At 44.3% G+C, this 14,514-nt stretch overlaps 1 protein-coding gene across 6 annotated transcripts in view; it reads right to left on the bottom strand.

Moving 5' to 3' along the window:
• Nucleotides 1-3,421: 3,421 nt before the first annotated feature.
• The window catches only part of CAB39L (calcium binding protein 39 like), a 137,438-nt gene continuing 126,345 nt past the window's right edge, over nt 3,422-14,514 (bottom strand). For all 6 annotated transcript variants that reach the window (XM_033176870.1, XM_033176875.1, XM_033176872.1 and 3 more), the window contains one exon: nt 3,422-5,707. In XM_033176870.1, the coding sequence (XP_033032761.1) occupies nt 5,528-5,707 (180 nt within the window). In that variant the 3' untranslated portion in view covers nt 3,422-5,527. The remainder of the gene's footprint in view (nt 5,708-14,514) is intronic.

Genomic DNA, 14,514 nt, shown 5'->3' with positions numbered 1-14,514 from the left:
TTCCCTAAAGGATAAATTATTAATGTATTTTGCAACATATTCTCTAAAGGTGCCCTATTGAGAGGTGACAGCGTGCTGGCAGCCCTTGCAGCCCCTCGCTCACTCTTGGCGCCTCCTCGGCCTTGGCACCCACTTGGGCCATGCTTGAGAATCCCTTCAGCCTCCTGGCTGCACTGTGGGAGCCCCTCTCTGGGCTGGCCAAGGCTGGAGCCGGCTCCCTCTGCTTGCAGAGAGGTGTGGAGGGAGAGGCGCGGGTGGGAACTCGGGCTGCGGAGGGCACTGGCGGGCCAGCGCCAGTTCCGGGTGGGCATGGGCTCCGCCGGCCGGGGGCAGTGAGGGGCTTATTACCCCGGCCAGCAGCTGTGGAAAGTGCTCTAGGTCCCCCAGCAGTGCCGACGCCAGCACCGCGCTCAAATTCTGGCTGGGCCTCAGCTGCCTCCCCGCAGGGCAGGGCTCTGGACCTGCAGCCTGCCATGCCCGAGCCCCCCCAGCCCCCCTGCAGTAGGCTCCTGCGTGGCCCAAGCCTCCCAATGGGTGTCGCCCCCTGCTCTGTGTGGCCCGGTCCCATGGATGGCCCAAGGGCTGAGGAGTGCAAGCGCGGCACAGGCCCTGCGGGGAACTCTGCCTGCGGCCCTGGCGCAGGACCTACTGGGTGAAGCCAGCTGGGCTCCTTTGTCTACTAGGAACTTTGAGAACCTTTATGTCTAGCTGGAGGATTGTATATGCACCAATCAGCACTCTATGTCTACCTCAGGGTTTATGGATGCACCAATCAGCACTCTGTATCTAGCTAATCTGGTGGGGACTTGGTGAACTTTTATGTCCAGCTGGAGGATTGTAAACGCACCAATCAGCACCCTGTATCTAGCTCAAGGTTTGTAAATGCACCAATCAGCACCCTGTCAAAATGGACCAATCAGCTCTCTGTAAAATGGACCAATCAACTCTCTGTAAAATAGACCAATCAGATCTCTGTAAAATGGACCAATCAGCAGGATGTGGGTGGGGTCAGATAAGGGAATAAAAGCAGACTGCCTCAATCATTAGCAACAACTCAGTTGGCTCTTCTGTGGAGGGGTGGCGGAGGTGTGCTCTTTTTTGTGTATCTAAGTCGGCATTGTGAGTTTTAATAGTTACGGGGAGGATCTGCAACTTCGTTTCTGAAGGTAGCAGAAACCCACCAGAGAGAGAACAAACTCCGACCTGGTGTGAATGAACATCAGGAGGAACAAACTCTAGACACACCATTTTTAAGAACTGTAACACTCACCGAGAGGGTCTGTGGCTTTATTCATAAAGTCAGTAAGCTCAAGAACTCAATTTTGGACACTATGATCACAGCGTTTTAAAGTAACACAGATGGCTCTCAGTGGAGTGATAGTACATCTATGTTACATTGGTTGGTGGTAAAAGGGTTGCGACTTTGTGTTCTCAGCCCCGTGGCACTGGGTTACTGGGAAATGGTGCAATCGCTGGCTGAGTGGTAATAGCTCTTATCAAGAAATGCAAGCTAGTATGTCCAACTGAAAAAGTCAAGAAAACAAAAGCAGGTGCAGAATTGCGATCTGAGAGATTTTTAATATCTTATTTCGTTAAATTTTGTTTTGTACAGATGAAGTGTTTATACGTTGCCTAGGCTCGTCTCGAACTGCGGGGCTCAAGCGATCCTGATCCCCCACTCTACCATACCAGTCCACCCCTGTCTCCACCTCCAAAAGTGCTGGGATTAGAGGCATGATGCGCTGCCCCTGCTGCAGTCTGAAATTAATGCCTATGTCAAGTTGAAGGACTGCTCAAAATGTTGGAGAAGTTGGAGACTGAATGTCCCTACGCTACAAGCAGAGGTCTAATTAGATCTTCCAAACGTCAGACAACCTACCCGTTTGAATGAATCTAGCTTTTGAAATCTTTCTGGTAAGTTATCCTTTAGCACTGGTATCCAGGATTCGTTTTTCGGTGGGGGCCAGGAGGAGATAGTTATCTGTCCAGGAGCAGAGAACTGAAGAATAGGCCGAGGGTCCTGAATTTGCAGTCTGGTTTCCAAAGACACAGACCCTGGGGTCAGCCTTGGCCCTAAATCCTGGCTCTGTGACCAGCTGTTTGATCTGGAGGGATTTACTCACCCTCTGTGTAATCTGTTTCCCTTCGTCAGGTGGAGGCTTGAGATGTCTGTATGGGGTTAGTGCAGACCAGGCTGAACACTCAGCTTTGCTGTGCTTTCCTTATGGCAGCTACATCACAGCAGTTTCCATGTTTCAGAAACGAAATCACACCTTGTTTACATCCATCTTCAATCTTCTGAATCTTTTTAGGTAGACTAAGTCTAGCTTTCAGGGTTTCCCAATAGTATATGTTTCAGACCTTTATCCAATTGTGAGTCCCAATGCAATATCCAAAGCCCTTCCGGAAGAACACCCACAGAGCGATGGTACTCATTCATGCCATATGTATAATATTTTGGATAAAATGGTAAAACAAGTAACGTAAAATCGTAATATTCTCTAACATAACAGACTAGCAAGATTTGTACATCTATTTTGAAACAACTATCTTTTGACATTAAAAATGATTCTAGGAATTTTTGAGTTTCATTTTCCTTCACATTGTTACAATCACTTTCAGTCTTGTGTAGTTTCTAGACTGTTGTGGTTCACAGCAGCTGTGTTTCACGGGAAATGCAGACAAACCAGTCTGGCTGGTGCGGGGGGCTGTGGGAAGCTCACAGCCCCTCCTCAGACAGCCACATTGCTCCCCCAGAACAATCAAAGGAGGCCCGCCCATGAGGCTGAGAGTCTGGGACATTTCCAAAGGGTGGGTGCTCCTGAGTATTCTCTCCAGGAGGAATCCTAACTTCTGGGCAGATGCCTGGCTCTGGCCAAGAACCTGGTCCAGGCACATTATGATCTCAGTCCCTGCTGGCCTAACGCTAGGATCCTCCCAGCTGGGGAACCTCCCAGGCAGCAGTGGGGGAGAGTTCCACATGGTTTCTGATGCCTTGGCCAGTCCCTAGTTCACAGCCTTGATGATGAGAGAGAGAACAGGAATTTGGCCTCGGGCCACTGTGGGTTTGTATCTAGGGTATCCCACACTAGGTCAGGGATCTTTCAACCACTCGGAACCACCTCAGAACCTCAATGTCCTCAGTTACAAAACGGGGAAGACTCCCAGGTATGAGGAGGCATCAACAGTGGGATGTGTAGATTTAGTGTTGAGTAGGCGCTGCCTAGTCAATGGTGGTGTCGCTTGGAAGATGGGACGGGTGCAGGGTCACCGGTTGGTGGGGCATACAGGAAGGTGTGCTGGGGCCCTGGGGCAGCATAAGGCTTTCCCTGCCTGGAGTGGTGACAAGAAGACACGCAGCCACACAGCAAAGAAGACACGCAGCCACACAGCATGCAATGGAATGAAACCAACCAAGAAGTGTGCGGTACCTTTTATTTAATCAGTCTTCATTTAAATGTGTGCTTTTGAAATCACTAAATGTGACCTTTTCAGAATTCAATTCTCACAGTATTTACAGTGAACTTTGTGCGAACAAATCTGTGAGCTTCCTGCTCCGCTTTTCACATTAATAACTTACAAATTCAGATCACAACAAAACCCCAGACTAGTTTTCTGTTTGAAAGGTACTGAGCTGAGATAATGGGTTGCTAGGAAAGAGCTAATGCAAGCCCAAAGGAAATAAAATGTTTTCTTTATCAGAAAAGAACAACAACAAGGCCTTACTCTCCAAAGGAAAACATACATCCCAAAATGTTGTGGAACAGTATTAAGCAACCAAATACATTTCCAATGGTTATTTCACCTTCATTTTTTATACTTATCTCTTTTAAATAAGCAAAACCAGAAAGGTGCAATTTGAAGGGACTCTGAACTGTTAGGGAATGTTATAAAAATAATGTGACGTTAGTGACTAAAGAGTGCGGGTCATCAGGCTGCTGGCCGGCCTCCAGCAAAGGCACTGGTCAGAGAGGCCACAGCTGCCAAAGCGGGGAGATGCGCCAGGCCCCACATCATCTGCCTCGGGGTCCATGCCAGGCAAGAAAGAGACACACACCTGGGCCTAGCCAAGGGTGGTGCCCTGCCAGGTAATTCTTCAGGTACAAAATCTACAAAGGGGATCAGTCCTGGAGAACACATTTCTCTTCCCGTCTCTAGACACACAAACACCTGACTGAAGAGAAAGTACACAACACTCAAGTATTGTAAAAAGGGAGGGTTCCTGCGGAAGGCAACGACTCATGATTTAGAAACTGACGTATAAAAAGTACAGATCAACAATTGTGCCTTTCATGTCTTGTCCAGTATCGCTTTAAAATCCCGTTTCAGATGCTTGATGTCTGAAACGAAACCACGGCCTTTTAAAATATTTTTGATTCCATGCCTTTTTATAAGGAACATGAATTAATACCTTAGTCATTCTGGTTGCAAGAGACTATTCAGGACCAAAACTGTATAGGTTTTCTATGTGTTCACTAAAGACTGTGATGGGCAATTATAGAATGACAGCTTATTAGAAAACTGAAAACAATTTATTGATGGATCTGAGAATTTTTTCACACATGAATCATTTCTCCTTCCGATGGTTATGTCCTCCTATTGATAAAAGTTCCTCACTGAGACTCCCTGGACCCATGGTTTGTGCCTGCTGGGCGTTCCACTACGGTGATTCCTACTCTAAAATACACTTACAGCAGAAAGCATTCACCCATGATGATTATGAAAGAAATATTCTGTCCCTCACTCACTCTCTGGAAGTCAATATGGAACAGCTGTGACTCTATCCAGAGCCAGGTGTTCGCAGTTCTCCAGCAAGCAGGTCACACCCTGCGGGTCCCCTATTCCCCATGACCCTTGTTGATCCATCCTGTTCCTGCTCAGTTGCTCCCCTGCTCACCTGGACTGCGGGAGGCATGGGTGAGGCCACGCTGAGGAGTTGGGATGAAATGCAGGACAGGGAGGGAGGGGAGACTGCGCTGAGAGGGAGCGCTGGATTCTGGGAGGTATGGATGGATGCACTGATTACAGTCCAAAGACATTGGCAGCAACGAAGGACACTCAATGACTGAAAACATCAATGTTACCTTCTGGGATCTCTCAGCGCCCTGAGCAATCTGTGTGTCTACCTACAGATGGGCAAAGCACTTTTGCACCCTGGCCCCATTCCCAGTTCTCTCCTGAGAACTCAGTCCTCCTTGAAGACTTGGTGATGCCTGTTATTTGAGCTCCCATTTAGTGGCTCATGGTGCCCAGGGGCTCACGTCTGCAAGTTAAAATTGTTTTTTTCAACACCTAATACAATGGCTCTGATTTCACATAAATAATCACAGACTTGATTAAAATGAATATATTATTCTAGGTTAATTTTTTTCCATTCAAATGTTTATATTCCATCTACCCAGAACAATTACAAGAGAAAAAAATAGGCACCTCCAAAGTCTTCCCAAGAATGATGGTTTTCTGACATATCACATTGTACAAACTGGACAAATGAGACGAATGACTGTGACAGGGGCTAGGGAGCTCTTCAAGGGGCCGTTTTCTTCAAGTCTCGAATCTGTTTAATCAAGTAGTTCTTCTCGTCAGCGAACTGCTCATCATCCGCCCTTTCTTTTTGAAAGCTGCTCAGAAACTCAATGAGTTTGGGCTGATTCTTTAACAGAATCTCCACAATAGGCTGTGTTTTGTGAGGACTGGCCACAAACACCTGAAACAAAAAGAAACAAATACTTAGGACAGAAGTGCAAGCCAGGGACCTCAGCCACCCTACAGCAGTGCAGGCCAGGGACCTCACCCACACTACTCGTGTTTCATGCGTGACTGATATTATTAATGTATAGAAGCCCCTGACTCTAATTTTTAGTGAGGGTGATCCATACAGTCACGCACCACATAACGTTTCAGTCAATGACAGACCATGTGTATGACTGGAGTCCCATAGCACCATAATGGAGCTGAAAAATTCCCATCGCCTTGTGATGTCATAGGTCAATGCATTTACTCATGTGTCTGTGGTGATGCTGGTGTAAACAAACCTACTGCCTGGCCAGTCACATAAAATTCAAGCCCATGCAATTATGCACAGTGCATAATACTTGATGATCAACAACAATGGTACTGGTTTATGTATTTACTATACTATACGTCTAATCATTATTTTAGAGTATACGCCTTCTATTTATTAAACAAAAATCTATAAAACAGCCTCAGGCAGGTCCCGCAGGAGGTATCCAGAAGCAGGCACTGTTATCGTAGGAGGTGACAGTTCCATGGGTGTTCCGGCCCCTGCAGACCTTCCAGGGGGACAAGATGTGGAGGTGGAAGCAGTGATACTGATGATCCTGACCCTGCGTAGGCCAAGGCTAATGTGAGGGTTTATGTCTTAAGTTTTTAACAGAGAAGTTTAAAAAGTAAAAAATAGAAAACTTTAAACATAGAAAAAGCATATAGAATAAGGATATAAGGAAAGAAAATGTTTTTGTACAGCTGTATAACTTGTTTGTTTTAAGCTATATTATTGCAAAAGAGTCAAAAAGTTCTAAAAAATTAAAAAATAAACTTTTTATAAAAGTAAAAAGTTACAGTAAGCTAAGGTTATTTTCATTTATTTATTTTTTGAGACAAGGTCTCACTCTATTGCCCAGGCTGAAGTGCAGTGGCACCATCACAGCTCACTGCAGCCTGGAACGCCTGCGCTCAAGTGATCCTCCCTCCTCAGCCTCCCCAGTAGCTAGGACTACAAGTGCATGCCACTGCACCTGGCTAATTTAAAAAGTTTTTTGTAGAGATAGGTCTATGATTGCCAAGGCTGATCTCAAATTCCTGGTCTCCATCCTTCCACCTTGGCCTCCTAAAGCCGTGGGATTACAGGCATGAGCCACCATGCCTGGCCCTAAGGTTAACTTATTATTAAAACAAGAAAAACTTTTAAAAATCAATGTAGTGTAGTCTAGGCAGTGTTTATGAAGTCTCCAGTAGTGTACGGTAATGTTCCAGGCCTTCACAGTCACTCACCATTCACTCCCTGACTTCCCCAGAGCAACTGCCAGTCCTGTAAGCTCCATTTATGGTAAGTTCCCTATACAGGTGTACCACTTTTTCTCTTTTATGCCATATTGTTACTGTATCTTTTCTATGCTTAGATACCCAAATACCATTGTGTTATCATTGCCTGCAATACTCAGTACAGTAACATGCTGTACAGGTTTGTGCTCTAGGCACAATAGCCCACACTATATAGCCCAGGTGCACGGCAGGCTCCATCATCCAGGTCTGTGTAAATGCACTCTGTGATGTTCCCGCACAGACAACATCGCCTAGTGTGTTTCTCAGAATGACTCCCTGCGGTTAAGCGCCACAGGCCTGCACTTCCCCTTTCCTATCACTCTCCTTAGTCACTAGCTAGGAGCACGTGGGAGCTATCTATGAACATTTCATACTTTGTTTTACTTTTAAATGTTTGTTCTTAACTATAAAATCTTTCAAACAGAAAATAGCATAACAAATCCAGTATACTCACCCCACAAATTGAATAGATTTTGCCATTGTGCCTCAAGTGTCTCTTTTTAAACAAATAAAACATTACAGATGGAACCAAACCCTCACCTTCCACCTTTCCCCTCCCACCTCTAGCAGTGTGCTACCATCTCTGGGCACGTTTTAATCCTTATCCTCCTACTACACAGATATTTAAACATAAACAACATATAGTACGAGTGAGCTTATGGTTTTTAAACATTATTTTTTGAACACATAATATCATTACCTAGTTCAACATTCAAAAAGGACAAATGTGAATAGTCCTCCTCTCACCTTCCCTCCCTGGAGGTCACCAGTGTCACTGTCACGTATGTGAAGCTTTAAAAATTACAACTGCTGGGCTGGGCACGGTGGCTCACGCCTGTAATCCCAGCACTTTGGGAGGCTGAGGCGGGTGGATCACCAGGTCAGGAGATCGAGATCATCCTGACTAACACGGTGAAACTCCGTCTCTACTAAAAATACAAAAAATGTGCTGGGAGTGGTGGCGGGCACCTATAGTCCCAGCCACCGAGAAGGCTGAGGCAGGAGAATGGCATCAACCCGGGAGGTGGAGCTTGCAGTGAGCCGAGATTGCGCCACTGCACTCCAGCCTGGGCGAAAGAGCGAGACTCCGTCTCAAAAAAACAAACAAACAAAAAATTACAACTGCCCAGGTCCTACCTCCCAGAGATGCCAACTCAGCAGGTCTGTGGTGGATGTCTGGCATTCTGTATTTCTATGAAGTTCCACAGAGATTCTTTTGTGGACTCCTGGTGGAAACCATGATCTGATGTTGACTGGTGCACTATTTTGTAACAGACACACTTCTTAGTTACTGCTACATACATGACTAAATGACCAGAATGCAGATCAAAGTGTCTCTGAGCCCTACAGAGCTCTCTGGTGTGATGGTCTGCCCTCCTGCCTCTGCCTGGCACCCCCTCTGCCCGCCCATCCCTGTCCCATAGCTGTGCCGTGCCCAACTCTACAAGGAACACACTACGAAAGGGCTTAGTTATGGGGCAGTGGGGATTATATGGCTAAGCCCTTAAGGTTCCTCCACCCTAGCAACTGTGGGGAAGGAGAAAACTACCCTAGGATGTTGAGTACCAGTGCGGGGGAATACAAGGCTGTGAGGCTCCCATCCCAGGAGGTGGCGATGACATTACATTTCTGGGTTTGAAGCAGGAAGGTTCGTGGTGTGGGTGGCATGAGAGCTAGTCCATGAGTCAGGCAGAGTATGTTTACACGTGGTGGTAAGAGCAGCATTCCAGGAATACTGAATTGTCCCACTGCAGGCTCTGAGGTGTGCGGGACAGGACGTGGGAGCAACAGTAAGAATGAGTAAGGGAACGTGGGAGCTAAGGTGGCGCCGGCTCTGGAACCTGGGTTCAAATTCCACCTCTCCTACATGTCAGCGTGTGTCCACCAGCCAAGTTTTGTTATCTAGAAATAAAAAGACCTCTGCCTGTCTGGGTGGAGAGAATGTGCTGGAGAACATCAGCAGCGTCAGCACAACGAAGTCTCTGAAAGCCTTCTGTTGTCACTGTATGTGGGGACTCATACTTGCTGGAGGCAAAGGGCCTGAACTGAATTCAAGGACTCCTCACTGCCCCATCACCCTAATTCTGGTCAACTGTACACACGACCATGGGTGGCCAGTTCATAGCCCTCCCAGCTGGTTGTCTTCATTCATGGGGCTGTTTCACACTGATCGAACACTTAACCCTCACAACAGCCCTGAAGTATAAGAGCTGTTATCCTCATCTGTTAATAAGGAAACAGGCTGAGTCATGTTAATAAACTTGACCGCATAGTATTATGGTTAACAGTGCAGACTCAGAAGCACACAGCCTGGGCCCAAATCCCAGCACCACCTCTGATTAGCTGTATGATCCTACAAAACTTTACCTCTCTGTACTTCAGTTTCTTCATCTGAAAAATGGGGATGATGACAGTACCTGAGTGCCATTAGGTAACAGTAAGGCTTAATGAGAACAGTATATGTATTCTACTCCATGCATTCAAATGGTATATGGCATACAGCATGCACCATTCAAATGCATGGAGTAGAATACATACACTGTTGCAAAATTGCTTTGCCAGGCTCACAGAGCTAGCAATGGCTGAAGCTGAGATTAATCCCAGGATGCTGCTTCTGAGAACTGATGAAATGTGACATTTTGCCAGGTGAGGTTAAGAACTAGAAATCAAAGCCCACAAATCTGATACTCAGTTCATTTGGCCAATTGAGTTCTGAAATTGTTCATAAATATGAAAGATAAATTCTTCATGTTTCTGTTCTTTCCATCAAAGATCATGGACTCAACTGAAGCAGCAAGCGCTAAGGAATACAGAGCCCCCTCTGGGAACACTGCACATCCCTGTGGTCACGAGTGGCTCATGATGAGACAGTTTCCTGGCAGCCCACATGGCTTACTTACAGTGAGCCCACCCCTCAGCCAGGCAGGCCAAGGGACCCATAATAGGGAAGGAAAAGGGTTTCCTAAGCTTCCACTTGGTGGGTCTACAGTCATGGGGTGACAAGGAGGAACTGACCTTTGACCTTCTGGGTTATAAAGTATCCTAAGCTCCTCTTAAACAACCAATGGGAAATAGAAATCACAAAGAAAATTATAAAACACTTTGAGACAAATGAAAACAAAAACAAAATATATCAAAATAAAACACCAAAAGCAGTGCTCAAGGGGAAATTTATAGCTATAAATGCCTACATTAAAAACGAAAGATCTGAACCGGGTGCAGTAGCTCACACCTGTAATCCAGCACTGTGGGAGGCCGAGGTGGGCAGATCACGAGGTCAGGAGTTCGAGACCAACCTGACCAACATGGTGAAACCCTCTCTCTACTAAAAATACAAAAATTTGCTGGGCGTGATGGCGTGCATCTGTAATCCCAGCTACTCAGGAGGCTGAGGCAGGAGAATGGTTTGAACCCAGGAGGCGGAGGCTGCAGTGAGCTAAGATCGTGCCGTCGTACTCCAGCCTGGGCAACAGCGCAAGTCTCCATCTCAAAAAAGAAAAAAGAAAAGAAAGATCTCAGGTTAGTAACTTAGCTTTATAGCTTAAGGAACTAAGAAGATAAGAACAGACTAAACCAAAGCAACGTAAGGAAGGAAATAATAAAAATTAGAGAAGAGATAAACAAAACAGAGAACAGGAAAATGACAGAATCAATGAAACCAAAAGTTGGTTCTTCGAAAAAAATCAATAAAATGTATAAACCTTTAGCTAGAGTGACTAAGAAAAGAGAGAAGATTCAAATGCTACATGAAAGTAGGAACATTACTAATGGCCTTATAGAAATAAAAGAGGATTATGAGAGACTGCTATGAACAATTATATGCCAACAAATTAGATAACCTAGATGATGACATGGCCAAATTCCTAGAAAAACTACCCAACTGACTCAAGAAGAAATAGAGAATCTGCAGACCTCTGAAAAGAGATCAAGTCAGTCATCAAAAACTTCCAACAAAAAAAAGACCAGGACCAGATGACTTCACTAGTAAATTCTACCTAACATTTAAAGAATAATTAACACAAATCTCTCTCAAATTCTTCTGAAAACTATAAGAGACGGGAACACTTCCCTAACTTATTCTGTAAGGCCAGTATTACCCAAATACCAAAGTCAGAGAAAACACAAAAAAACGACATACCAGTATTCTTTATGAATAAAAATGCAAAAAATTCTCAACAAAATAACTAGCAAACCAAGTCCAGGAGTATATTAAATGGATTCTATACCATGACCACGTGGGATTTATTCCCCGGAAATACAAGGGTGGTTCAACATAAGAAAATCAATCAATGTACTGGGTTAAACTGTGTTCCCCAAAAAGATATGTTCAAGTCCTAATTCTCAGTATCTATGAATGTGATTTTATTTGGGAATACAGACTTTCTTTACAGATGTACTCAAGATAACATGAAGTCAATACTGGCTTAGGGTAGGTTCTACTCCAATGACTGGTGAACTTTGGACACAGAGACGCTTAGGGATATAGAGAAGAACGCCATGTGAAAATGGAAACAGAAGATGCTTCTATAAGCCAGGGAGCACCAAGGACCTCTGGCAACCACCAGACGCTGGAAGAGAAGCAAGGAAGCTTTTCCTTGAGAGTCTCCAAAAGAAACGAATGCTGCCAACACCTTGATTTTGGACTTCTGGCCTCCAGAACTGTGTTTTCTGTTGTTTTAAGGCATTTGGTCTGTGGTACTTTGTTATGGCAGCCTAGAAAACTAATACAAGTGTACCGCATTAGCAGAATATAGGGAAACCACATGATCTTCTCAACTGATACAGAAAAAGAGTTTGATAAAATCCCACACCTTCTCAGGACAAAAACACTCAACACAGAGGCTGGGTGCAGCAGCTCCTGCCTCTAAATCCAGCACTTTGGGAGGCTGAGGTGGGCGAATCTCCTGAGCCCAGATATTCAAGACCAGCCTGGGCAACATGGCGAAACCCCCTCTCTACAAAAAATACAAAAATTAGCCAGGTGCCTGCCGTAGTGCGCTGGCTAAGAGTTCCCGCTACTCGGGAAGCTGAAGTGGGAGGATCAATTGAGCCTGGGAGGTTGAGGCCACAGTGAGCTGTGATGGTGCCACCGCACTCCTGCCTGGGCAACAGAGTGAGATGCTGTCTCAAAAAGCAAACAAACAAACAAACAAAAAACACTCAATCTAGGACATTTGGATATTCACATGCAAAAGATGAAGCTGAGCCCTTATCTTACTCTAAATAAAAGGTAAAATCAATCAAAGACCTAAATATAAGAGCTAAAATTTCCACAGGAAAATACAGGGTAGATTTTCATCATGTTGGATTTGATAATGGTTTTTGAGATATGGCACCAAAAATGCAAGCAACAAAAGAAAAAACAGGTAAACTGAACTTCACCAAAATTGAAAACTTTTGTGTATCAAAGGATACTATCAAGAGAGTGAAAAAACACAGAGAATGGGAGAAAATATTTGCAAATCATGTATCAGTTTGGTGTCTTGTGTCCAGGATATATAAAGAACTCTTACAACTTAACAACAACAACAACGACAAACCCATTCCAAAAAGGGGAAGAGAACTTGAACAGACATTTCTCCAAAAAAGATATACAAATGGCCAATAAGTACATTTTTAAAATCCTCAAAATCATTAGTCATTATGGAAATGCAAGTCAAAATCACAATGAGATACCACTTCGCACCCACTAGGATGGCTGCAAAAACAAAATAAAACAAAACAAAACAAAAAAACAAAAAACAAAAAAACCCTGACAGTAACAAGTATTGCAAAGATGGACAGAGGTAAATTGAAACCCTGGGCCAGAAATGAAGACTCATGCCTGTAATCCCATCACTTGGGGAGGTTAAAGTAGGAGGATCACTTGAGCCCAGGAGTTGAAGTTCAAGACCAGCCTGAGCAACACAGCAAGACCCTGTCTCTACAAAAAATATAAAATATTAGTTGGGCATTGTGGTGCACATTGTAGTTCAGGAGGCTGACGCCGCAGGATTGCTTGAGCCTGAGAAGTTGAGGCTGCAGTGAGCCGTGATCACACCACTGCATACCAGCCTGAGTGACAGAGGGAAACTGTGTCTCAAAAAAAAAAAGAAAAAAGAAAAAAAAAGAAATTATTGCTGCTGGGAATATAAAATGACACAGCCTCTGTGGAAAATTGGCTGTTCCTCAATAAGTTCAACAATGAATTACCATATTACTGAGCAACTCCCTTCCTAAAAATGGAATACATTGTTCAAACAAAATCTTGTGTAGTAGTGTTCATAGCAGCACTATTTACAATAACCAAAAGGTGCAAAAAACCCAAATGTCCATCAACTGATGAATGGATAAACAAATTTGTGGTATACTCATTCAATGGAATATTATTTGGCCATTTAAAAGAATGAAGTACTGGGCTGGGCGTAGTGGCTCATACCTGTAATCCCAGCATTCTGAGAGGTCAAGGCAGGTGGATCACTTGAGGTGAGGAGTTCATGATCAGCCTAGCCAACATAGTGAAACCCCGTCTCTACTAAAAACACAAAAATTGGCTGGGTGTAGTGGCAAATGCCTGTAATCCCAGCTACTCGGGAGGCTGAGGCAGAAGAATCCCTTGAACCTGGGAGGTGGAGTTTGCAGTGAGCCAAGATTGCACCACTGTGCTCCAGCCTGGTGACCCAGCGAGACCCTGTCTCAAAAAAATAAAAATAAAAAAAGAATAAAAGAATGAAGTGATGATGGATCATGCTACAACATGGATGTAGGCCACACACTGTATGATTCCATTAATATAAGATATCCAGAATAGCCAGATTCATGGAGCCAGAAAGCAGATCAATGATCACCAGGGGATGGGGGTGATGGGCAATGGGGTGTAACTGCTTACTGAGTACAGGGTTTCCTTTTGGGATGATGAAATGTTCTGGAACTAGATACTGGCGATAGTTGTACAACATCGTAAATACACTAACTGTTACTGAATTATACACTTGAAAATGGTTAATGCTGAATTTTATGTTATGTGAATTTTACCACAACAAACTAAAATTGTTACTTATATTTTAAAAAAAGGCGGGGGGGGGACTCCAGGCCTGTTTATACAAACTGCCTGACGTTTATGTAATACCTTTCAGAATTACTGCTCTGGTTAGCATTTGTTTACAAGTGAGTTACTGTGAAGTTTTAGCTAAAAATTGCCTGGCATTTTGTGGTGACTACATAAATAACTCATGACAGCCTTTCTAAAAAAAAAGATTAACTATAATAGACAAACTGATGTTGCAAACCAAAATAAATGTAAAATGTACTGGAATTTGCAGACAGGCGTCACTGGTTCAATTCCACTGAATTCATCCACTGTACCATAAACCTAAGGAAAATGCTAAGTTTGTGCCCCATTTTAAAATTTTTTCTTGTTTTTATTTTTTATGGCTTCTGAACTCTGCCACCTCTAAAGGTAGTTGCTCA

This window comes from Trachypithecus francoisi, unplaced genomic scaffold, assembly GCF_009764315.1.
Source record: "Trachypithecus francoisi isolate TF-2019V2 unplaced genomic scaffold, Tfra_2.0 Lachesis_group18, whole genome shotgun sequence".
In the NCBI taxonomy this organism is placed as follows: domain Eukaryota; kingdom Metazoa; phylum Chordata; class Mammalia; order Primates; family Cercopithecidae; genus Trachypithecus; species Trachypithecus francoisi.
This window is presented reverse-complemented; position numbering and strand designations above follow the sequence as displayed.